At 42.0% G+C, this 27,092-nt stretch overlaps 1 protein-coding gene across 1 annotated transcript in view; it reads left to right on the plus strand.

Annotated features, from left to right (window-relative positions):
- ABCB7 (ATP binding cassette subfamily B member 7) overlaps positions 1–27,092 on the plus strand; it is a 118,361-nt gene that overhangs the window by 79,698 nt on the left and 11,571 nt on the right. Inside the window, exons 10-15 of the mRNA XM_066581640.1 lie at positions 769–926; positions 3,391–3,554; positions 6,479–6,608; positions 6,992–7,163; positions 9,219–9,322; positions 20,551–20,658. Of these exons, the coding sequence (XP_066437737.1) occupies positions 769–926; positions 3,391–3,554; positions 6,479–6,608; positions 6,992–7,163; positions 9,219–9,322; positions 20,551–20,658 (836 nt within the window). The remainder of the gene's footprint in view (positions 1–768; positions 927–3,390; positions 3,555–6,478; positions 6,609–6,991; positions 7,164–9,218; positions 9,323–20,550; positions 20,659–27,092) is intronic.

Raw genomic sequence — 27,092 nt, forward strand, 5'->3', positions numbered from 1 at the left:
GAACACTACCTTTGTAGCGCTACCTATTTGACCTGCAGGAATACTGCTTTCCATGTCAGACCCTTTTATACAAGTCTTTATAACCATAATTGGGAATAGAAAACCAAAAGCAAAAAACCATACGCAGACAGCTGTTTCGGACTTTTGCCACTGATCAGCATGCATCAAGTTTCTGCCATGATTAATGAGAGGCCTGTCCTGCTGGTTGGGAAGCGTATCATCACTCCTCATGTCCACGGGGAAATTATATTTAGCAAATCCGCTCGTGAAAAAAAAAACCACATCCGCATCCCATAGGAAAGCATTGACCATCCGCAGTTAATTATCCGCTTGGGCCACATTTTTCCCGTGGACATGAGGCCTTAAGGAGACACCTAGGAGGTGTGTGAAGACACATACATATGATGTGTAAGTTGACTATATACAGCCCATCCTAGAAGGGGTTGGGCCATTTATTGTTAACAGGGTAAAAGGAAAGAATCACTGTATATGCTAATATACTCTCTGCATGGTTTTTGACTATTATGGTGTCCGCTGGTTTTTTTGCAAGCCTTCCGGCATTTTACCAGGCAACATAGCCAAGCATGGTGCACTATATCTCCAGGGCCTTGTACTGGATCTGTGCCGAAGGCTGCAACGCAGATGTGATTGAAGACTAAGTAAGCCGGATATCACAGCTGCTGTTTTACTTAAGTTTTAGTTTAGTTCCCAATGTTATTACACATTTCTAGTTTTGTCTAACAAATGCAGCTAATTTTCTCATTCCAGGAAATCTTACTATCGGAGACTTAGTCATGGTCAATGGGCTTCTTTTCCAGCTGTCCCTGCCTCTAAACTTCCTGGGAACAGTATACCGAGAGACCAGACAAGCCCTCATTGATATGAACGCCCTCTTTACTCTTCTAAGTGTTGACACAAAGATTAAGGTGACTGCTTGGAATTGATGGCTTTTGTGCTGTTGTGGAGGTTGTTCTCTATTGCTGTCATGACAATGGCTGTATCGTGATATCACACACGTGTTGCATTAAATGGTGGCACTTCTATCACAGATAGTTTCAGAATACTGAACCCCTTTTAGTAGGTTTAAGTTGGCAATCACTGTCCATGTATGAAAGTATTCATGTGTGGGGAGTTGAGCCCAGCTTTGCCTTTTGGTTTAGGCCTGTTTATAGTAGAAGCAAGCTGATTACCTCGGCCCTCCTTTTCATTTAGTCGTTGGTACAAATCCCTTTTTGATTTGTTGTCTGTCAAGTAGATGCCCTTTTATTTCAGCGCTCCTTGGCAATGTCTCCTCTCTCCACCAGTGATTTCTGCCTTTTTAATAAGGTAACTTGAGTTAACCATCAGAAAAATATTAACTTTGTAGAACATGAACTTGGACCTAAATCTTACTGCAGCGTTGGATTTTCATCTAAACTTTACAAATTACTTTTTAAAGTCAAGAAACCTTTTTGAGTTCTTTGGTTTCAGAAAATAGGAGCAGAGGAAGGATGGCTGTCTTTCTAGTACCTCCTCATTGTGATCCTCTTTCTTGTCCTTAATTTTTTTTTACAGAAGTTAAAATCTTGTTTAGGCCGGCTTCACAAAGGCAATAGCCTATCTTGCGTTGCGAGAGTGAGTGAAGGCGCATGAAAATGAAACCAATGATTTTCAATGGTTTCATTCTCATTTGCGATGCCTTCATTGCAACTCACTGCATTTAATAGGGCCGCAGCAGTCCTATTGAAAGTAATCGGATAGCATTGCAGACCTCTGTCACAGCTGTGGCAGGGGATTCCGTCATCCCCGCGTGGATGAAGGAATCCCCTGCCATATCTGTCAAAGCTGTGTTAGGGGAGCACGATGTACTCCCTATGCTATCAATGGGCGATAGCGCTGCTTTTCCTTAGCGCTGCGAGTGTGCAGTGAAGGCATCGCAAGTGAGAATGAAACCATTGAAAATCATTGGCTTCATTTTCATGCACTTTCACTCACTCTCACAACGCAGATAGGCTATCACCAGTGTGAAGCCGGCCTCAGAGAATTGCAAAAATGTCATTTTACAATGTCAGAAAAATAGTGATAGAGCAATTTAAACTACATTTAAATTACAAAAAAAAATGAATCTAAAAACCCAAGGTGTTGTCTTATTATTCTGCCATTTCTTATTCACGCTGGATTTGCAAACTTGATAGTTGCTAATGCATCCATTGGAGTGTTCACAGGCTTTTTGCTCAGACCCAGAATAGCACATCAATTTATATTGTTATGCAGTTACAAGTTATTGGATGGGTCCAAATACAGAATCCTGCTCATCCGCTCATGTTATGGACCTGAGGAAGATAGTGTGGCAGAACATGTAACTTTGAGAAAATACAAGAAAAGGTTTGGTTCCCAGTTTACATACCCTATACTTGGGGTAGGTCATCAATGTTTGTTTGGTGGGACCCCAACCATCTAGTACAGGACTGACGTGTTTTACCAGATAGTGATGGCAGTTACTGCAGAATAGGCACTACTAGTGCCGTTGCTCTTATCTGCTAATCCATGGAGTTTGTGTGTTTGAGACTCCAATCAGCCTATTTGAAGTAAATGCTATAGATATAAAATCCTATAAAAAACTTTATTTTAATGGTAACACAGCGAATAGTTTAAAGTTTTCCAGACTATACTATCGATGACCTATTCGTAGGATACGTAATCAGTAGCAAATTGTGGAGGTCCAACACCCAGCACCCCCACCAATCAGTTCTTCCCGCTGTGTTCATGCCGGACTCCACTTGAATGGGACTGAGTGTATACTTCCATTCCAGGCCACTGCACAATGTATGAAGCTGTACTAGTTCCGGCACACAGCAGAAACCCCTTATCATTGGGCGTGTTGGGTGTCCAATCTGCTATTGATAAACTTTCCTGAGGATCGGCCATCCATAGTATAACCCTGGAAAATCCATTTAAATTCAGTGCTGCGTCTATGGGGTCTCTAGGAATAAAGCTTAACTTATACATTAAATATTTGATGCTAGATTTCACTACTGACGGGATCTGACAACCTATTGTGTATTGGGCCAGCCTGAACGTCCCATAAGTCTGCAGGCTGTGTGATTCTTCGTTTCCCAGTGGTAACGGCTAAAACTAAATTCAAGGAAGATGGCTCGCAGCCAAACTATCTGTGACAGAAATGTGTAATGTTTTTTTTTTTTTTTAAAGTAATATAAATTGGGTAAATGTATTAGAAAGGATATTTTGTCTGGTTACATTGGATTAACGGAGTGCTTGAATCATATTAATTGTCACAGATTGTTTGCACTGGCTTCAATGCTGTTGTAACTATGACGTATTGGGTTAAATCTCCGTGACCTGATGAACCGCTGACACCTTTATATCTATTATTTTTTTTATTTCTTTCAGAACAAAGATCTTGCCTCCCCGTTGGTGATCACCCCTCAGACCGCCTCCATTACTTTTGAAGATGTATATTTTGAATATATAGATGGACAGAAAGTGTTGGATGGTATATCTTTTGAGGTACCGGCAGGGAAAAAGGTAGCCATTGTTGGCGGTAGTGGTTCAGGGTAAGCAAATATCATTTTAGTCAATTGGTCTTCTGTGTTTGCTTATGTTTTAGCTTTTTTTCCCTCATTTTTACCATTAACAACTATTAGCAGTGCTCCAGACTAAAATTTAAAAAAATGACCCAGGAGCCATTTACTTTTAAATTTAGGAATGTAATGCAGTTTAGTCAGCAAATTTAATCACATGCATAAAGACTTGCTGTACTAAACTATCAGTTACATTTACACATCCAAAGCGTCTCCCCACCCTTCATTATAATTACACCCAGAGCGTCCCCCCCACTATAATAATCACATCCAGAGAATCTCACCCCGCAGTATAATAATCAGATCCAGAGCATTCCCCACCCCCGCCCTACATTATAATCAGATCTATAGCGCCCCTCCCCATCCCCCCTCCATCTTTCCCGGCATTATAATAATCACTTCAGGCATTTCTCAGACCCCACACTATAATAATCACATCTAGGGCATCGTCCCCCACCCCACATTATAATAATCACATTTAGAGCATCCCCCACCCCACACTGTAATAATCACATCCAGAGCATCACCCCACCCCACACTATAATAATCACATCTAGAGCATCCCCCCCAACCCACACTATAATGATCACATTAAGGGCATCCTACACCCCACACTATAATAATCACATCTAGAGCATCCCCCCCAACCCACACTATAATAATCACATCTAGAGCATCCCCCCCACCACACACAATAATAATCACATTAAGGGCATCCTCCACCCCACACTGTAATAATCACATTAAGAGCATCCTACACCCCACACTGTAATAATCACATCCAGAGCATCACCCCACCCCACACTATAATAATCACATCTAGAGCATCCCCCCAACCCACACTATAATAATCACATCTAGAGCATCCCCCCACCACACACTATAATAATCACATCTAGAGCATCCCCCCCCCACCACACACTATAATAATCACATCTAGAGCACCCCCCCACCACACACTATAATAATCACATTAAGAGCATCCTACACCCCACACTGTAATAATCACATCCAGAGCATCACCCCACCCCACACTTTAATAATCACATCTAGAGCATCCCCCCCAACCCACACTATAATAATCACATCTAGAGATCCCCCCCCCCCCCCATGACACACTATAATAATCACATTAAGGGCATCCTCCACCCCACACTGTAATAATCACATTAAGGGCATCCTCCACCCCACACTGTAATAATCACATTCAGGAGCTGTGCTCGTTCACCCTCCACCCCCTTTCACCACTCACAATGATGGCAGCCAGTTCCCTCTCTTTATGGAAAAAACAGTCGTGGCCAAATCACTCTATTGCTTGACTTTATGCCTCCTAAACCACAACAAAGACATGACTTAAAGGAAGACTATAAGTTTAATAAGAACGGGTAATAATGCTTCATTATACTGAGTATGGTATAGGTAAAGTCCCAGGTGCAAGCACCTAGTCATGACTGACTCCTCAAGTTACATCACATCCTGACATTTTCTGGGCACACTGATTTTGCGGGGTGGTTTCCCATTGCCTTCCCCAGTCATCTTTTTGCCCCCTCCCCTCCCCAGCAAGCTGAGTACTCATTTTACCGACCTCAGAAGAATGGAAGGCTGAGTCAACATTGAACCCGCAACCTTCAGGTCGTGAGTGAGAGCTTAGAACCGCATTTCTGCTGCCTTAACAATCTGCGCCACACGAGGCTCGATTTTACTGAATATACCAAAGCATTGTAAAGACAGTAGCATTGGTAAGTCCCCCCAGGGGGACTAAAAAAATACTTAAAAGTGAATTAAATTTTTAAAAGAATTCAGTAACATGTATGGTAGTTTAATTTTGCTAATGTTAAAATAAATAATAAAAAAAAGAAAACCCAGCATTGCCACAAGTGAAAATGATAATTTATATGTACCCCTCAATGATTCCACAAAAAATATGACTCGTCCCTACAAAAAACAAGCCTCCATATGTCTTCTGTACAGCAATTAAGAAACCAAGATATTCATTGAAAGCACAACTGACTAGTCTCAAAGGGACGAGGTTATAGAGATTATCTGAAAGGATGGAAAATTTCATGGACTAATGCTCCTGCTGTGTACTCGGGATACAGGGCGATCTATATACTGGATACACAAGACAAGAGGGGGACTCGAGGGGGGGGGGGCAACATTTTGGGTTTGTTTATTCCTGTTTTTGTCAAATAGAAAAAGTGATAAAAATGGTAAAAAAAAAAAAAAAAAAATATATATATATATATATATATATAATATATTTATTTATTTATATATAGGTCAGCTATTCTTTATATTGCACGGTCAATGACTGGAAACTTAAAATAAAGGGGAAAAAATTGTGTTGTTTTTTTTTCTAATACCCTCCCCCCTCCTCAGAAAGAATTAACAGTTAATCAATAAGTTATATGTACCTTAAATAATGCCAAAAAAACAATCCCCCGTGGAGCTACGTAGATAGACAATTAAGAGTAGCAATGGTCCTCTGAATGTGGCAGTGCAAGAACAAAAGAGTCCTGCAGTCCTTGACACTAAAGCAGGCTCAGCTCTAAAGGGGTTAAATTTCCGACAGTCATGGTGTGATGCCAGCTCATCTTACAGAATTGTACCGTGTCTGGCTGGGTATAACTGATGGAAAGACGAAGTTCAGCTGGGCTTGGTCTCCATTGTAGACCGGTAGTGTAGACCAACGAGGGACAAAGTAGCCCGCACACCACATCTTCTCCTAAATTGTTCACTTGGAGGCTGAAGGAGACAAAGTGAAAACTTCTATGGAAATGCATAGAGATCAGTTTTAGTTACTTTTGCATATTTCTAATAGTTTTAAAGTGCAATTGGGTTTCTTTTAGCTGGAACATTCTATATCCTGACTGACGATTAATTCCCCTCTTCTTTAGGAAAAGCACCTTGGTTCGACTTCTCTTTCGTTTTTACGAGCCTCAGCAAGGAAATATTTATGTGGCTGGCCAGAATATTCAGAACCTCAATCTGGAGAGCTTGAGAAAAGCTATTGGCGTCGTTCCTCAGGTACCGATGCCATTTACAGTGTATTAACCCTTTCCAATCCAATTTGTATCCTGGTTTTCCTAGGGGGCTTACTCTTTTTCTGCCATTATACAACGGCGCCATATGCTGGCTGAAGCCAGTACTGCATAAGGTGACACGTTGGATAGCAGAGGCTGGCAATATACAGTAAGAGAACCCTGATGGACGTCTTCTAACATCGGAGCTGTACAGCCTTAAATCATAATATCTTCACAGGTCAGACAGTGGATTGGAAAGGGTTAAAGGCACTTTTACCAGAATATGAGTCATGTCTGATATTAAAAGTATGATAGAACTCTGCACCAATAAACTGCTCCCCAGATGTGTGGTCTGCCGAATAACCGTCATTGTGGCTCTGTCCGTAGGACGCTGTACTCTTTCACAACACATTGTATTACAATTTGCTGTATGGAAACCTAAACGCTTCCCAAGAAGACGTCTACCAGGTGGCCAAACTGGCCGGACTGCACGATGCCATCCTCCGTATGCCGAACGGATACAACACTCAAGTAGGGGAACGAGGACTTAAACTATCAGGTAATGCCACCACAAAGAGTTGCGCACACCGTCATGTTTTATTAAAGACTCGAAGACCCATTGCTGACTGCATACATATTTAAGGCCTTTCATGGCTGATTAAATGCAGCATCTCTGATCTGACGACAGTTTGAGCTCAGCAGTTAAGCATTTCACCCGTTGGGAGGAGGTTGTCTCTGGGCATCGTGCCCACTTGGTAGTTCAAATGACAATATTACATTATGATTTTTTTCCTTATCAAAAGCCATGGAAGCCCTTTGTTTTCTAACAGGGACTTGCAAGTGAGGAGCTCATGGTCTTGTATGTGGGATTAGCGATGTGTTTACAGCTCATGAAAGAGGGCATTTGATGTTGTTTTCTTAAAAAGTGGCTATTCCTCAGAACTAGAGGTTTTCAAAAGTAACTTGTTTACGCCTCGAGACTTCGTCAAAGATCTATGCCTGGAAAATAGAGGCCTTGCCAGTGAAGTTGGTCAAGGTGAGCGAGGACTTTCCGTTAGAGAAGACAGCTTCTCTGTAGTTCTGAGGGAACAGTCACACAGATTGGATCTTCCAAAGTAGAAAATCTGCAAATTTTTGGTACAGATCCATGTTAAAGTCCGCACGTAACACTCAAATTTTGATGTGGATTTTGACTTGGATTTCACCTCATTGCTGAAAATCCACAACATAAATTGATATGTTCCGAGTTTGAAATACACCCTGCATGTCTGTTCTGAGTTTTTCCACACCACGTGGATGAGTTTTTGGGGTTTTTTTGTATTCTGGACCACTCCCAAATTTCAGAAAAAGCCTACTTCTAAAGGTGGCTACCCACTAGCGATATTTTTCTTGCCTTTCGAGAGCGATGATTATGAAACCAATGATTTTCAATGGTTTCATACTCATTTGTGATTTTTACCCTCAAACCTTGCAGCGCAGAGGGAAAAAAATGTGATTATCGCTCAGTGTTTGCAATGCGCCAGCCCCATTAAAAAAATAGGGAGTACATCGCGGACTTCTGCCACAACTGTGACAGCTACGGCAGAGGATTCCTTGATCTCTGCGGGGATGAAGGAATCCGCTGCCACAACTGTGGCAGTAGTCCGTGATATACTCCCTATGTCTTCAATGGGGCTAGCACTGCTGTGACCCCATTAAAAGCAGTTGGTTGCCGGCAACCCCCGCAGTGATGATTTTCAGGGAAGGGCTTGAAATATAAGTCCTTCCCTGAAAATCATCCCTATCTGTAAAAAAAAATAAATTTCTACTCGCCTAGAAAAGCCGTCCAGCCCCAGCAGTCATCTTCTGGAGGCCGGGGATTGAAAAATCCCCGCCCCCAGAAAGCACTGGTCTCATTGGCTGAACACTCAGCCAATCACAGGCAGCGCTCAGCTATTGAATGACAGCTGAGCACTGGCTGTGATTGGTCACAGCACTCAGCCCATCATAGGCAGCACTCAGCGGTCCCCACGGGGATGAAGGACTTCTCTACCGTAGCTGTCATAGCTGTGGCAGAAGTCCATGATGTACTCCCTATATTTTCAATGGGGCTGGCGCAGCTGCCGCCAGCCCCATTGAAAACAATGAGCGATATCACAGAGTTTTCTCTGCGCTGCAAGGAACTCGATCTCTCATCGCTAGAAAAATATCGCTAGTGGGTAGGCACCCTTAGTATGTTTTTCTAAAACGCAACAGTATTTCAGGATAAAGCATACGTGGGCAAAATGGGCATATCGGTCCTGGGTTCATGCTGCCTGTTTGGGCAGACTGAACCTGGTGACAGGTTCCTTTTTAAAGGTTGAATGCTTACCGTGACTTTCAAGTGCTATCAGACTCCATATTCTAGATGTTATATTTGGCTAGCAGCACTCGTTTGAAGTCGGGGAGCAGTAGGGAGTATAGGGACTACGGATTTCTTTAGGGTAAGAACATCTTTGCTCCTGAGGAGATAAGGAAAGGCATCTGCTCCTCTGTCATCTACATTTATTGTATAAAGATCAGCGATCGGTATGTAAGGTGTTGGCTATGCACATAAAGCTAGAAGTGTATGACTAACAAGCATCCTCTTGTGCAGGTGGGGAGAAGCAGCGAGTAGCAATTGCCAGAGCAATGTTGAAGAACCCACCCATTATCCTTTACGATGAAGCCACTTCTTCCTTGGATTCCATCACGGAGGAGGTAAGTTTTCCTTAGGGTATCTTCACATGCACAAGCTTCGGACAGCCGTACCAGCGACTATCACTCCTGTGGTTTACGCAGTAGCGATAGTCATTCAAATGAATGGAGGTGGAGTGGGCTGGGGATCATTCCAGCCCGGCCGCCTTCATTCACAGTAAATGGGAGTTGCTTCTAGATTGAGCGACTCCTGTTTACACTGAGAGAGAAGCCACTCAGCAGTCGCTCTGCTTAAGTGAGCTGTATTGGAAGAACGGGCGACCGCTGAACGACTTCTCTCTCAGTGCCCTGTCGAGGGCCGTGTTCACAGGCCAACAAGTCGTCCAAAATTGCTCATTTGATTATTTGGGCGACGATCGGGCCGTGTAAAGGTACCTTTACTGTGTTTAATTGTCTAGATGTGACATTTTGTAACTTGCAATCGCATTGTTTGTTTAATAGGGATCTTGCACATTACTGAATGAGAGGGCATGAACCTGACCTTAATCAATTTTGATCTTTGACTTGGTAGTTTTTGCACTTTTTTTCGTCCCCATTTGAGAGCTATGACTCCTTTTTTTTGCTGTTTTTTAATTGCAGGTTGAGTTGCAGTTTTTATCAATATTTTTGAACACAATATAACCTTTTCATTGCTTTTTATTCTGTTTTCTGTTAGGTGGGATGAACAAAAAAAGCAATTCTGGCATACTTTTTCTATTTTTTTCTTTTTTTCTGTGGCCTGACTATATTATAATTCGGGTTGTTACTGGCACGGCGATACCAAATGTGCATATTTTGTTTAATTTTTTTTTTTTTTTTAATTGTCAGAATCAAAAATGGAAAGTATTCTTCATTACATCATGTGGATAGCTGAAGTGACACGGATTCCAACCATGTAATTTTTATCTATGAACTCCCTTTCATTCCCTTGCAGTAAACCTTGCAGAATAGCTCATGCTCTGCACTGTACTGCATCCCCAGGACTCCTAAGCTCTGACAAGCATGACAGCAGGAAGATGCACAGCAGGCTTGCTGCAAGGCAGTGGAAGTGAGTTCAGAGATGAGAAATAAGGCCCATTTAGACACAATAATTATTGCTCAAAAGCCGTCTTTTGAGCGATAATCGTTGTGTCTAACTGCACTGACCTTGTGCAGTTTTCGTTAAGCCATCGCTCATCGTTGTCTTTCAGCATGCTGAAAGACAACGATCAGCCTTATCAGGGATTCACAGCGGGATACAGATGATACTATTATTTCAGCTATATCCCGCTCCCTGATGACAGGCTGGGTATGAAGAACAGAGCGGTCCAACTTTGTTCTCCATACCCCGCTCCGTGCAGAGAACAGCTGGATGCAGAAGACCGCATCCTCTGCTGGGAGCGGGTAACAGCTGGATGCGGAAAGACAAGCGTGGACTACACACTTGTCTTCTGCATCCTCCGCTCAGAGCACCCGGCCGTATAACAGCCGGGTGCTCGGAGCAGGAAACAGTGTGGAGCGCAAGGTGATCGTTCAACGTTTGAGCGATCACCTTGCGCTGTAAATGACACAACGATTATCGCGCAAATGACCTCTTTTGAGCGATAATCGTTGTCTAAAGAGGCCTTTACATCCTTTGGAATGTGTCTTTTCAGCTTTACACACATTATGATCGTTCAGGGATCTTTTTCATGGTGACAGATTCTTTTTAAATATTTAAAGTTTTGTTTTTCTTTTTGCTTCTACTAGGTGATGTGCAATATATGGGCCAGATTGCTCTTATAATATATGGCAGTACTTCTTTATTGTAGTGTGTTATACATGTCAGCATAATGCTGACAGCATCCTATTAGGCCCTACGTCTGGCGCAGCAGCCATGGGTTTGGCAGGTGGAGCGCCTTCTTTCTAATCACATGAATACCATGGTTGTTGTTGACCATTACATCTAGGGTGTAAAACGCCAAGCATCAGAGTTCTGTCCAATCCCAACCGTTGCAGCATCGTGTATGACTCGCTTTAATGGCAATGGCCAAACGGATAGTAGATGTCAGAAAGGGGTTAACAGACACATTGGTATCAAAGTAGGAAATTGTGGTGAAAATTTATAAAATAATTAGAACATTTTCACCCTGAAACAGCTGTCTGTGTATGGTTTTCTGGCTTGGTTTCCTAATCCCAATCATTGTTTTCAAGACTTGTTTAAAGAGTCGTACATCGATTTTAGGGAACGCTGCCATCCAATAGGTGGCGCTGCAGAGGTATTGTTCTATCTTACTTATTTGCCCCTAAAAACAGTAACTAGTCACACTGTTCTATCTGATTGTGACATGTAGTCATTCTATCATTTACTAGTAATTATTAGGAAATTATAGTACCAGTGGTTCTGATGGTGCAATGCACCACACAACTCTGCTGCATGCATGTCACACACACAGCACTGCTACATACATTGTTCATCCCGTATAACGGATCAGAAGCAGCACAGCACTGGAGATGCAGGACCTGTGATGATGTCACCGTCCTGCTCCACCCCTGATCACATGACAATGATTTTCATTCCAGGTGAATGATTTAAATGCTCCGCCCCTGATCACATGACTGTGACGTCATCAATGGTCCTTCATCTCCAATGAGGGAGTTACATGCTCCGCCCCTTTATCACATGACTGTGACGTCATCACAGGCCCTGCATCCTTGTGCAGATTAGGGGCGGACTATAAACCCCCTGTGGCCTCAGTTGCTATGGAATACTAACGAACACCTAGACTGACAGCAGCCGTGTGGGTACAGGACCTGTGATGATGCCACTGTCTTGTGATCAGGGGCAGAGCATGTAAGTCACTCACAAACACACTCATGCACGGACGGACAGGTCGTCGTTAGTATTTTGACTAGAAAGCCAGGTGAACACTAATAATATCACCACCAATACAGCTCTTGCAGCGCTCATCACCCCGTTTTTCTTAGAGATCTTTAAAATACAAATTTGCTGAGATATGCAGTAGTACAGACACAACAGGATATATCACTGCATGGAAAGATAAATGCCCCTTTCTGTAAATTGGGAAACATGAACCGTTAGTCGGTCATCTTGGTTGCTGTGCAGCTTGCTTTACTAGAACAGAGATGATCTCTGAGAAGTTCTGTTACTAGTTGCCACCAGTTCGTACCCTTCGTAGTCTTCACATGTATCTTATATAGTGTAGATCTCTTGTCTCCCGATGTTGCTTCTGTATGTAAATACACACAAACATACATGTTTCCCTGAATGAATATCGGTGTCTTTCTGAACAGAAGCAAATTAGATGTAAAACATCTGGTTACTGTAGTGACATCAAAGGTTTTTCAATAATGAAGCACGTGAGATATATACTTTTCACTGTGTTTTTCCTTGCATCTGTCAGTCATCGCCCGCTAATCAGAGAAGTGTGACAGCGCCTCTGGAAGATTTGATTTCTCTAAGGAATCTTTAAAAAAAAAATGTCATTCTGAAATTAACTCTTAGCTATCTGAACTATGCTTCTCTTCATTAATTAATACATACTTCCACCCAAATGCTAAACTCAATGTACTGTAACGCTCACCTAGAAATACTCACATGGGCTGCAGTTTGCAGGTTCCTTACTTTACAGGACTAGTTTAGGTGTCCCTGAGACTGAAAAAGTCACTACTGACAAAGTTATGGATCTGCAAAACGAATGGGTGAAACAAAAGAATTGGAGCGAGCAGACCACCCTGTACTAACCAACTAATCAACAAAACATATACCGTATATACTCGAGTATTAGCTGACCCGAGCATAAGCCGAGTCAATAGCTTTTACCACAAAAAAACCACAATAAGCCTAGCTATACTCCAGTATATACTAGGTAAAAAAAACCGCAATACTCCCCTCCCAGCCGATGTCTGTGTCCCCGTCGTGGTGGTCTCCCTGGCGGTACGGCAAGCTGCTTGAGAATTCTCCCCACTGTCATCTCCCTGCTCGGCTTTGAATTCCCTCTGCCATCAGCGCTGTGTAAGTAAGCGCTGTGATTGGATCGAGCGCCAGCCAATCGCAACTGGCGCTCGATAAACCAATCACAGCCATTCAGTGATGTCATCCACTGAATGGCTGTGAATGATTGAGCGCCAGCTGTGATTGGCTGGCGCTCGATCCAATCACAGTGGCTAACCTACACAGCGCTGACGGCGGGGGAATTCAAAGCTGAGCAGGGAGATGACAGCGGGAAGAATTCTCAAGCAGCTTGCGCACCGCCTGGAAGACAATTGCATCGGAGAAACCGACACAGGCTGGGAGGTGAGTATTGCAGGTTTTGTGGGTTTTTTTTGTTTTTTTTTATTCTCACTGAATTATAAGCCGAGGGGGGCTTTTTTAGCATAAAAAAATGTGCTGAAAAACTAGGCTTATACTCGAGTATATATGGTACTCATATTTGTGTCCGCACAGCCAATTTTACAACGACTCTTTGAGAAGACCGCCCAGTGTTGCAGTTAAAAAGAAATAAAATCGGTCCTGTAAAGTGGCGGTCCACCCACATATACTATGAGGGTCTCTTTGAAACTAATGCCTTCTATCTTCTTATGTTGGCACACAATATCAGAAGCAGGTGCTGGCAGTATGACAATAGAGTTTGAACCTTCCCGATAATATCCGGTAAATTTTGTTGCTATGCGACCTATGGCAGCAGCGGCATCTGACATGTAAGGGCGTATAAAGTAAAGCAGGGATTATGATGAGCCAATACATCATCGATTCCCCTAATTTTTATGGTTGTTACCGATTCTAATGGCCAAAGTTTCAATAGTTATAATAAATAGGAGAGGGGATAAAGGGCATTCCTGCCGCGGGCCCTGAAAAATGGGAACGTTTTCAGAACAGAAGTCTTTATAAAGCCCAAAGGCCCGAGGAGAGGGGTAGAGCACTTGGAACCAGGTGAAAGAGTCAGTGGGAAAAAGTCTACTTGTGAAGTACCAACAACGAATATGGCAAAGCCAGAGTATCAAATGCCATACAAATATTCAAGGCAAGCAACATAGGAAGGATGCCCGAGAGCCACAAACGTGCATGAGGCCCTTTAACCACAGCTTGACATCCAGGGACAAATCTAACCTGATGCTTTCCTATTAGCAGGAGAACGGCATTAAGACATGCTACCAATATTTTGGTAAGGAGTTTCATATCTTTAAATAATAAGAGAAATAGTGCGATGAAAAACGATCTTTCTCTGGTTTGGGAACCATAGATGTAGCCGTCAAAAGAGAATGCCCAACTGGAATCCCATCCTGCATGGCGTTGAAATAATTGGCAAGATGGCTACCAGGGGTGGGAGAGCCTTTTTAAAGGACAGGGCTGAGAAGCCAGTCGGATCTTACTAGTTTTGAGGGTTTTGGCCTCCCTGCAGTTTAGCTCTCTTCGTTCTGCAGGAAAAGGATATTACAGTTTTGGATGAACACCGCATTCTATTTAATCGGTTGTAGTTCCCGTTTTATCGGCACTATCAAAATGGTGATGTTTTAAAGCTAAGGTTCTTAGCTTTAAAGTGACATGAAGAGCATGCTGGTAGCGCTCGTAGAACTGGAGCTACAGCCATTTGAAGTGGGGTCGGGAATACTGAATATGCAGCTGTCAGGTTTCTATATGTGTACAGAGGAGAGAGCGAATGGGGGTGGGGAACCAGCTGCAGCAGAGAACATCTGTGATTCTCCTGTAGATCTGCATCTCATTGGAAGGTGACATGGACTTTTCTTCATGTTATCACCTCCACCCCAATCTATCAGAAAGCATATTTACTCTCTGATTATCACATATGGACAATCGGAGAGCTAAGGAGTGAAATGATGAGGACTTGCTCATCTAATCACTCCTCTACACCTTTTAACCCTGCAGATGCTGTAGTCATTGCTGAATGTGGCATCTAAATGTTCTTTTTTTAAAAATGTAAACTTTTTTTTTTTAACTTACAATAATCGAGTTGGGACCCATTAACCTTTCCTATTTACGACATAATCAATGCCCGTGCCAAATTTCATGTTTCTACGACATTGGGAAGTGAGAGAATTAGATTCCGTGCGTACAATTTGGACGCTAATTCTTTTGCGCTAGAATTGAATAATCGAGTTGGGACCCATCAACTTTTCCTATTTTGGACATAATCTATGCTTGTCCCAAATTTCATATTTCTACGACATCAGGAAGTTGGAGAATTAGTGGCAAGTCAGTCAGTGAGTCAGTGAGGGCTGTTTTCTAATATGTGTGTGTGTGTGTGTATATATATATATTACGTTATTTATCCAGCACGGTACAGAGTTTGTGCTGAATGGGGCTTATTTTACCATTCAAAAGACGAGTTTTCTCGCACAGAATCTGCCAGAAAACTGTCTTACATTCTTATGCCATTTATGGTGTGTTTTTAGACACTTTCAGGCAATTTTTTCAGGGCGCGGCCCAAATTTTGTCAGAAGTTAGCTAAATTACCGCAAATTGAGGCAACATTTTGGCAAATTTTTTATGTAAAGTAAATCCACTAATAGGTGATCTAAACTTAGGCTAGATGGTCTTAAAATTCCACAGATTTATTATTCAAGCACTTCCCTATAAGCTTCCCATAAAGCGAGAGAGGTTGAAACTGAGGAGGCATTAATAGTGAAGCATTCATCCAGTTGGGTTTTTAGGGAAGTTTAGTGACTTCAGGAATGGCCAAAAGAATCCTTAACGGACTAGGATATATAAGGGGATTAGACATCAGAGAGTAGCAAGAAATGGACACAAGACAGTGATACAACCAGCAAACTGGGAGAATCCTTGAGTTTAAGACCTGTGAAAGAAGTGAAGCTGATACTAGAATATGGTTCGTTCTTGAGTGTAAAGAAAGAAATGCATATGTTTAATGGCAGAATTTATTTCACACTAGGAATCAACAAGTTGGTACTGAGAAAGGAGAGCCTTAGGGCCCATTTAGACACAGCAATTATCACTCAAAAGAGGGCTAATCGTTGTCTAAATGTGCGGCCATCGTGCACTGTTTGTGCACTATTCGTTCATCGGTGCACTATTCGTTCATGATGGCAAGCTAGAAATCACCGATGACTCTTATCAGCGCCGCGCGCTGATTTTCTCAGCAGGCAGCGGTGATGGCATTCTTTCAGCTAGTATCCCGCTGGCAGTTCTCAGCAGGACACCAGCTGAAACCTCAGAGAATAATGCAGCTGTTTGCATATGCAAAACAGCTGCATTGTTCTCCGAGCTATTGTGGCAGTATCCCGATCCACCTGCATTAACTCTTAGGTAGCGAATTAGCTACTTTGAGTGACAGTTTTGAGCAATCATCTTTGCATAACTCTAACTGTCATTTGAGTGATTTTTGAGCGATTATCTTTCAGTGTAAATGGGCCTTTAAAAGTGCTCGACTTCGATTGTTGGGGCAGCAGAAGAAGAGTAGGGAGAGATGGAGAATTTCTGTCCAGGTTTGCATTCAGGACACAATTAGTCACCACACAAAATGATACTGCCTATCTTATTGATCTCGACAAGGTTATAGAGCTTAGATAAGAAGCAAGTCTCATAGAGCTTAGATAAGAAGCAAGTCTTCCCGGTTTTAGGGGCATAGTATGAAAAATGGTTACTAGGACATCCTGTATGGAGTCTATGAGAAGCAGAAAGTGGCTGGCAAATAGTTAATAAGTAAATGCAACCATTCTATTAAAGCACATAATGACCCCTCTAGTTGTAGTTTAAGCATTAGCAGAGTAAAAAGTAGAAAAATATGGAGATAAGTAGCAGACAGATAATGTCAGAATGAGCGCTTCTATAGAACCGAAAGGCTTCAGAACGCTTTTGGGAAGAGTTCTAGTGATTCTGCTATCAGGTTCATGCTGCATGAACCTAGGACAGGGAAGCTGTTGTCTCCACCGGTATTTCATTCTAAAAAATTGCGTTGATTCAGAATAAATACACTTTAAAGCTTGACTTTGAGCTGAACCACGGGGCGGGCCTTGCCGATCTCTCCCCACTCACTGCATGAAAACTGACAGCGCTCTTCCTATACATAAGCAGGGAGATTGGTGTCAGTCTTCATATAGCGGGTGGGGGGAGGCCGACACGACCCACTCCCGTGATTCAGAGCCTAGCTCAGAGTCCGAAGTCAAACCACAATGTTTCAGAATGAATTGCCCACGGGGATGACAGGCTTCCTTCTCCTTGGTTAATGCTGCCTGTTTTTGTTTTTTTCAGCATAAACCTGATGACAGAATCACATTTAAATTCTTGTATGTTATGAGATATTATTTTCAAAGCCATAGAAAACAATGGAAAAGGCTATAGTGAACAGTGGTCTGCGGGAAATTGGAATTCCATGAGAGAAGGGGTCAAGGAGAAAAAAGGAGGGGGGATTGTAATTCAAACATTACAGACAAATTAAGTAGAAATTGCTGTGCAGATGGAAGTCACAGCAGTTTTAGAACCTGAAGGGCCAACATATAGCCAACGGCGCTAGAGAGGATTCCAGCATTGACTAGAGTCAGCAGTTTAAGGGAAGAGGTGAAGAGCCCAAGATCATAAAGGAAGAGTGGGGAGAAAGATAAAAAAGGCAAGAACAAAGGAGAAAAAGATGTACAATCAGAAGGTAAAATGGCCAGAAACCAGACAGGTACGTGAGCATCAGCAATATCATACTTGGTGATTAAATGCACTCAGGTTAACGATGCAAAGTAGTCTGGTAAAAGAACAAAATTATCAAGGGGCATGCTATTGGAGTTAGTCGTAATCAGAGAACAATGAACTCGGCGCAATCAGGAAAAGCAGCCACATCTGCAGTAGAACAGCCAGCTTTGCGTCAACACACAATTAAAGGAGTTGTCCAGGGTTAGAAAAATATGTCCGACTTCTTTCAAACACAGCGCTACCCTTGTACATGGGGTTGTGTGTGGTATTGCATCTCAGCACCATTGAAGTGAATGGGAGCTGAGCTGTAATACCAGACACAACAAATAGACAACAGTAGCTCCTTGTTTGGAAGAAAGAAACCATGTTTTTCTAACCCTGAACAATCCCTTTTAATCCAACTAGTCTATAGGGCTTAATGCCATCGGGGAGGCCCTGTATGGTAAGTTACACACATGGGGATTAGATGGACTAGAGCACCCCTAGGCACTGGCAGTTATTCATAACAATTGAATAAGTAAAAACAAAATAGTTGAACATGGACTTTTTGAATTGATCACAATGGGATAAATACAAGGCAACTTGACGATTCAACCTTCAGACAGGTAGACCCAATGTGGCCTAAGAGAAGCAGCTTTGTGTACAGTAAACAGATTAAGTCCCTTGAACAGGACTAACAAAGAATATAATGAAGAGCTCAAATTTAACTCCGTAAGGTATGTTGAGGCCGTACACGAATGAACTTTGGGTTATCAAGCCTCAGAAAGAGACAAATGCAAAGCACCATGTAGTAACCCTAGAAGATGTTCTAAGAAAAAGAGTACAAAAATACTCAGCCACACGAAGGGTCATAAATGGAGTAAGTCCCAGGACATTGACCAGCAGTATATTAAGGGCAGGTACGGTTTGGTGTTCAGGGAGGACATACAAAAAGATGAGAAATGGTGAAAACCGAGAGTCCACAATATAAGGTAGCAGAACATTGGTAATCAGACAATGCAGCCTTAAGAAGAAAATCTCATCAAAAGTTCATGAGCTCTGTGGTGGCATTGTCCCTTCTTTCCTCCCGGCCAACGTGCGCTGAACCAGTTCCCGAATCTCTTAAGTGAGTTTGGTGGTAATGTAACTCTTTCTGCAAAGAGGCCTTGGCTTTGTGAAAGCGGAGTGTCTTGGTGGAAGGTCTCAGAAGTTGCTGGGGAAGGAAGGCTTGCTAAAACCGAGAAAAGTGGCTTGTCTGTCATGTAGTTCTTGAAATGTGCCACCCACCACCTCACTGTGCTTACATTCACCGTTTGGTCTCTGTGTTCTGCTTTATACACACTTTTATATTGAACGCCATTTTGTCAGACTGCCCGTCTGCTGCCATGTGTTTCACAGCAACAAAATTTACCAGATATCAGTAAGGTTCAAACTCTATTGCCATACTGCCAACATAATAGGATGAGGGGCACTCGTTTTCGGGCGACCCTTGTATATGATGGAACTTGAAAGTCTGACACAAGACACCTAGTCTAGATGAAGGGGTGGTTTTCTTTTGCAGATGGTTCACTGCAGGGGCGTAACTATAGAGGGTGCAGGGGATGCAGTTGCACCTGGGCACAGGAGCCTTAGGGGGCCCATAAGGCCTTTCTTCTACATATTGGGAGTCCAGTACTATGAAAAAAGCATTATAGTTGGGGACCCTGTTACTGATTTTGCATCGGGGCCCAGAAGCTTCAAGTTACGCCTCTGGTTCACTGTATATTGGATGTGACTGTTCAGTAATTCTGGTTTCTTTCCTGGCCAATGTTTTATGACTTTTTACAGTCCCCTTAGAGGCAAAGAATCTAACAACCTACATCCTGCCAATCCAGTAGTGGCTAAGACTCTCTAAACACTTTGTGAAATCTGTGTGTTTCTGGCTTGCATCGACGTAATACAGGCTGCTGTATGCTGTAGACTTTAATATAATCCCGGGCATACATTGTCAGATTGTGTTACCAAAAAATAAAAAAGGAGGTTTCCTGTCAACCGTATATGCCATAAATGACTGATGGATCAGGGTTCCACTGCATAGATTTCCATCTCGAAAACTGCTTTCTTGTTCAACAGTTTGGAGAAGAGACAAGATGGCCAACTGGGGATTTCACATATTCCATAAACTACAGTGGAGATGACCATACACTTGTGTAGCCACCACCCAACTTGGGCTTTTTGTCTAGAGATTTAAACAGAGGGTCAAGGGATTTGTGTGGGCTCTACAGAAGAAACTACAGGTCGTGGGTTGTGAACTCCTAATACTTCAATGATTGTATCTGAAGACCAAAACTTCACTCCTGAGTTTTACTTTTTCAGGAAGGTTTATTTCCCAGTCTTACGGTTTAGTGTCTGGTGTTATGGGTAAGGTGGAGTCCAATCCAGAGAAATGTAAACCTAAGTCCTCTAACTGTACACACACTCATCAGTCCAAGTGTTGTTCTTCATTCAAAGTACATGGGCCTGTAGCAATTCGACTCGGGGAGCTTAGCTGCACATCCTCTGAGGTACCAGTTCACTTACTAGCAGGGAACAAACCTTTGTCTGCACTGCCAAAAGAAAACTTACAAACTTGCTTATTTGTGTTTGCATCCTATAGAACATTCTTGGCTCCATGCGTGATATGATCAAGCACAGGACATCCGTGTTCATTGCTCACAGGCTGTCTACCATAGTTGATGCAGATGAAATTATTGTACTGGACCAGGTAAGTTTATTGCATATATAATATGAGACTGAAGACAGAGATGTCCAAAAACCAGTTATGTTCCCACCTTGTCTCTATTCTTATGTATCGCATGTGTGTTGATATGAGGCGAATGATGTAAGCACTCACGTAGATTGCAAGTGACTTACAGTGCCATCCAGATGTTTGGAAACACCACTTAAAGTAAAATTGGGAGGAAATAGTCAAAAATCTTGGGGAAAAATTTACTAACCCGACATCTGTGATGCATCGTTTACCCTAGCGCACAGTGCACTTTAATACATGAAGAAACTCACACCTCTCCATGTATTAGGCACATACACAGCTACTCCGTGCACCTTCTCAGAGATGTACAGCAGGTCCGACCTGGAATACGTTTCTGGTATCATTTACGCCAGATTCTGCCATAACATATACATAAAGTTGGCGGTCTGTGGTGGCCACCTCTTCCCTCTCCTCCTGCCCTCCAAGCGCTGCCCATTTTTTGAAAAAGTGCCAGGCCTGGCGCAAAAAAGGGAAAAAGTCCCATTTGTATGCAAATATTTGCAACTTTTTTACCCCACAAAGTGGTGTAAAAGCTTTTATAAATCTGCCCCTTGATGTTTGTTGTGCTGGAAAACAAAACTGAAACTGCTTAATCTTCCAACTGACTCTCAGAATCTGAAAATAGCTTGTAATTTTGGACTCCTCGAAGTATCCCCAAGGATGAAAGCCTTGTATACGATCGACATGCGGTGGGTCAGCTTTTTGCTTTTGTGTTTCTATTCTTGGTATAGAACCTTCCAGAAATGTTTCTGACTAGTTATCTGCTGTTTGAAACATGGGGAGTTTACAGGCTTCTGGAGGGTACTGCATGCTAACCATGCTTTATAGGAGCGCCTCCTCTCAAACTGGGAGGGAGACACAGCAAACTGAACTGTAAGTCCATGACCTATTAATAAGAAATGCTCAGGTTACTTCACTGGATCTCTGCATGCCGAAGCAATACATCAGGCCGGAGAAATGTATAAGGAGGAAGATTTTGTTCTCAAAAGCTGGGAAACTTGGATGACCACAAGCCCTGGACAATATGGGCTAAAAAGTAAAAAAAAAATTTTTAACTGTATGGGCAATTTTTAATTTAGATTTTCATGGTTTTTGCTAGCAAAACACAACTAACAAGACACAATACAGTTAAGTAGATTTTTAATGCATGCTGATGGCGCCTTTAGGGGCTCAAAAACTTTTTTTTTTAACTTGCCAAATAAAAAAAAATCTAAATCTAATTTTTTTTACATAATGGCTTAATTCTTGTTGTCAAGGACTTGCTGTGTGCTCTGCTTGTAGATCTTCCCTCCTTCTGAGGGCTTATTCAGATGAACAAGAAACTTGCTCAAGTTTTGTGCCATGCACAGAAAACTCGCACAAATACGAAATCCAATCTTTTGAATGGATTCATTCACATAAGCGATTTTATTTTATTTTTTTTTTAATTATTTTTTCCTTGCAGCATGTGTTTCCTAGGGGAACTTGCAAAAAAATTGCACGGCATACGAGTGTGATGCTATTTTTTCCATTGAAGTCTATAGAAAACACTTGCCATCCTTGCACACATGTGAAACACGTGCATGAAGATCGCAATTTCACAGAAGTCATGTGATTTTCTTTTTTTTCTTTTTTTTAAAATATTTTTCCGTACATCGTGGCGATCAATGTTAAATCATGAAATGATCTTCACAAACCATATAAGTCACAGAGACAAAAGGTTTGCATGACTGGTGTAACGCACTTTGCTGTGAAGCGCTCGCTTGTGTGAATGTAGCCTGATGTAGCAGCAGATAAGAATGGTGTGTTCTGCTGCTACAGTACAGTTCATGATATAGTAATACCGCAACACGCCAAATATTACAGAAGCCGTAGTATAGCACTACAATTAAATATATGCTCGCTGCCTTGCTATAACATGGCGGCACCCTCAGCTGGTAGTTACTGGAATTAGTCGTTTTCCTGTTTCATTTTCTAAGTTTTTAATACTGAAGGTTAAATTCGTGGCTTCCTATGGGAGCAAAGCTGGCGTTATACATGGGGGCACACATTGCCCTTGCTTTTTATGAGTCCTGTACTGGCACTATATATGGTGTGGTGGTCTTGTCTATTTTATGATGATTTTTGGAGGCCCTGCTTGCTATACTAAGACTGTTCGAATTACTAGCAGCAGGACTGCAGAGAGCTGGTGGATACATGATACATCATTAGCACAGATTGAGGATCATTGCCTCCCATTGTCTGGGCTGCTGAACACGACCCCTGTAGACCTCTGTTAGGGCACAAGTAGACCCAGCGCCTACTTGTACACCCAGCTCCGCCTCCTTCCCATGCAGTCTGTCCTCTATAACAGTAAAGGCCTGCATTCCGCGCCTACTCAGTAATACTACTCAGTCTTTTCTCTCCTGTCCAGGTCACTATTTTGGATAAATTGAGAATCCTGTATACTTAATCAAATCAAATGTGATTACTTGTCCATCCCTAGTGGCCAGACTTGTCACCCTGTAGTTACACAAATAGGTATTGCCAAGAAGTGGACGTTTTCTCAACTTTTTCAAATGAGGACAAGTCGATGACCTAACTTTACTAGTAACTTTTCTTTAGGGATGTTGTCATTATTGATATGACACATTTAATGTCTGGTAGGTGCCAATTCCCACCTCTCAGATGAACAGGGTTCCCTGTCCCACCAGACGAGGCTGCTGCAAGCAGGCGATGGATGAGTGGGGAGGTGTATATGTAGCTCTCTGAGTTTATGGGAGTCACTGGAGTTTTCTTAACTCCCATAGAAGTGGATGGAGCGCACCTCCACCAGCTATTCATCGATAAAGAGTGTGCATCCCCACATAAAACAGGTTTATCGGACATTTATGGTATATCTTGTTGAGTGGGAAACTCTTCATAAAGTCTAAACTACATGCCACTAGACGGGCCTATGTAGCGTTATCTCGCATTGTACATTAGAACCAAGACGTCTCCATTTTCCTCCCCGGGAGCTTGGGGCCAGACAGTTGGCTGTGTTTCAGCTCTGTATTGGTAGTCACAAAAAAGACTTAAAATTTTTGCTTTCATAACTGAATGTACCCCTTCAGCAACAATAGGTTAATTGGCGTACAGATGCCTCTTCCCACTTCCAATCTGTTTTGTGGCCATTTTTGCTATTTGGTAGCCAATTCTTGCTTGAAGCAGATGCACTGGCTCAGATCTACTTGTGTTCTTATGTGCAAAGCTGTGGTTCTTCAGATAGACAATGGCTCTTCGTGTATTTTAACCCTGATGTGGCTAACGGCCAGTGAATGATTGCATTGGCTGTATCTAATGTTACAGTAGTATCGGGGTTAACACCTCACTATACGGATGCAGCATGCAAGCTGCTGGGAACCGATAGGAAGCACTGGATCCATTGCTATTCGTCTTATGTGGTCCGCAGACCTGATGTGACATGTCAAATGTGATCTCATGTAGCGAAATCACAACCCGGTTGAATCTTACCAGACGCCCAAGCCCCAGCGCTCACGAGCCGCTGCACTAGGGTCACGGTGCGATCCCACAGGAGACCTCGAGAAGCTCAGATTGTCAACGCTAAAATATGATAAGTGAAATCATTGTTCATGCAGCCAATTAGTTGGGTGAGTGGTTGATTATAAAAGCTATTACGTCCACAGTCCAGAAATGACTTATGTCTGTAACAGCAGCAGTATATAACGCGGGTTATACGTTTTGGTTTTACTGGCTGGAATATATAGTCTGGATATCTGTAAGCAGTTACTAGCCATGAGACTGCAGGAATCATTCAGCTCCACAGCAGAACTCGGCCTCCCCTCTCATCTATAGAAGTAGTAGAACTTTCAGCAGGGTTACATTATGGCTTCGGTTTGTAGACACCGGTGTTTAAGGCTGCTGTGTCGGCTGGTATTATGCAGATGCGGTAGACCCAATCCAGGAAATTAGTTCCGCTTGTTCTAGAGTCACATCCCTGCTGCTCTACATTGTTCCCCGCCGGCGTGGCCGTCACACTTGCTCTATAGTAAGACGGCATGCTTGGACATTGAGGCTCTCGGCAGCTCTCATCGGAGTGCATAGAGGAACTTTGCTCTGCAGCCCTTGTTTATGTCATTACCAATAGGCATGTTAAAAAAATGGTTTTCTGCATATCTGGGTCACACAATACAAATATTTTATCATCATTAGTGTTAACGAATATTACCAAAATGACTGGTAAATAAATGACCTGACCCATGGATTAAACGCGAAAGGAACGGTTTATGTAAGCATCATTAGCTGCGGCTCATATTATTATCATTATTATCTCCTGTGAGCAGATAATTCAGGCTGACCCTGTACCCACCAGAGAACCACACATTTTATTATTTTTATATATATATATATATAATAGTGTGTGTGTATATATATATGTGTGTATGTATGTATATGTATATATATATATACACACATATATATATATACACACTAGCTGATATACCTGGCTTCGCCCGAGTTAATTTGGTTCACACGGAAAATCTTATGAAGTCGTGGTTACTTTAGAGATACTGAGGAAAAACATATGTTCACCATTTTGCATAGTTCTCTGCGTTACCCAGAAAACACCACGGGAGGTAACCATGCGACGTTTCCTTTATATAAAATGACATCAGGAAGTGAGAGAATTAGATTACGTACATAAAATTTGGACGCTAATTCTTTTGCGCATAGAATTGAATAATGGAGTTGGGACCCATTAGCTTTTCCTATTTATGACATAATCAATGCTCGTGCCAAATTTCCTGTTTCTATGACACCGGAAAGTAAGAAAATTACATTCCGCACGTAGAATTGAATAATCAAGTTGGGACCCATTAGCTTTTAATATTTATGACATAATCAATGCTCGTGCCAAATTTCCCGTTTCAATTACACCGGAAAGTGAAAAAATTACGTTCCGCACGTAAAATTTCGACGTCAATTCTTTTGCGCTAGTATTGAATAATCGAGTTGGGACCTATTAACTTTTCCTATTTATGACATAATCAATGCCCGTGCCAAATTTCATGTTTCTATGACACCGGAAAGTGAGAAAATTAGATTACGCACGTAGAATTTGGACGCTAATTCTTTTGCGCATAGAATTGAATAATCGAGTTGGGACCCATTAACTTTTCCTATTTATGACATAATCAATGCTCCTGCCAAATTTCGAGTTTCTATAACACCGGGAAGTGAGAGAATTAGATTCCGTACGTAAAATTTGGACGCTAATTCTTTTGCGCATAGAATTGAATAATCGTGTTGGGACCCATTAACTTTTCCCATTTATGACATAATCAATGCTCGGGCCAAATTTTAAGTTTCTATGACACCGGAAAGTGACAGATTTAGATTAAGTACGTAAAATTTCGACGCCAATTCTTTTGCGCTAGAATTGAATAATCGAGTTGGGACCCAATTACTTTTCCTATTTTGGATATAATCTATGCGTGTGCCAAATTTCATGTTTCTACGACATCGGGAAGTTGGAGAACTTTTGGCGAGTCAGTCAGGGCTTTCGTCTTTTTATATATATTTATTTATATATATATATATATATATATATATATATATATATATCTATATATATCGTGGTTACTTTAGAGATACTGAGGAAAAAGATATGTTCACCATTTTGCATAGTTCTCTGCGTTACCCAGGAAATACCACGGGAGGTAACCACGCAACGTTTCCTTTATATAAAATGACATCAGGAAGTGAGAGAATTAGATTACATACGTAAAATTTGGACACTAATTCTTTTGCGCTTAGAATTGAATAATCAAATTGGGACCCATTAGCTTTTCCTATTTATGACATATTCAATGCTCGTGCCAAATTTCCCGTTTCTATGACATCGGAAAGTGAAAAACTTACATTCCACACGTAAAATGTGGACGCTAATTCTTTTGCGCATAGAATTGAATAATCGAGTTGGGACCTATGAACTTTTCCTATTTATGACATAATCAATGCTCGTGCCAAAGTTCACGTTTCTATGACACCGGAAAGTGAAAGAATTACATTCCGTACGTAAAATTTGGACGCTAATTCTTTTGCGCATAGAATTGAATAATGGAGTTGGGACCCATTAGCTTTTCCTATTTATGACATAATCAATGCTCGTGCCAAATTTCCCGTTTCTAGGACACCGGAAAGTGAAAAAATTACATTCCGTATGTAAAATTTCGACGCCAATTCTTTTGCGCATAGAATTGAATAATGGAGTTGGGACCCATTAGCTTTTCCTATTTATGACATAATCAATGCTCTTGCCAAATTTCCTGTTTCTATGACACCGGAAAGGGAAGAAATTACATTCCGTACGTAAAATTTGGACGCTAATTCTTTTGCGCATAGAATTAAATAATCGAGTTGGGACCCAT

This window comes from Eleutherodactylus coqui, chromosome 10, assembly GCF_035609145.1.
Source record: "Eleutherodactylus coqui strain aEleCoq1 chromosome 10, aEleCoq1.hap1, whole genome shotgun sequence".
NCBI lineage: Eukaryota > Metazoa > Chordata > Amphibia > Anura > Eleutherodactylidae > Eleutherodactylus > Eleutherodactylus coqui.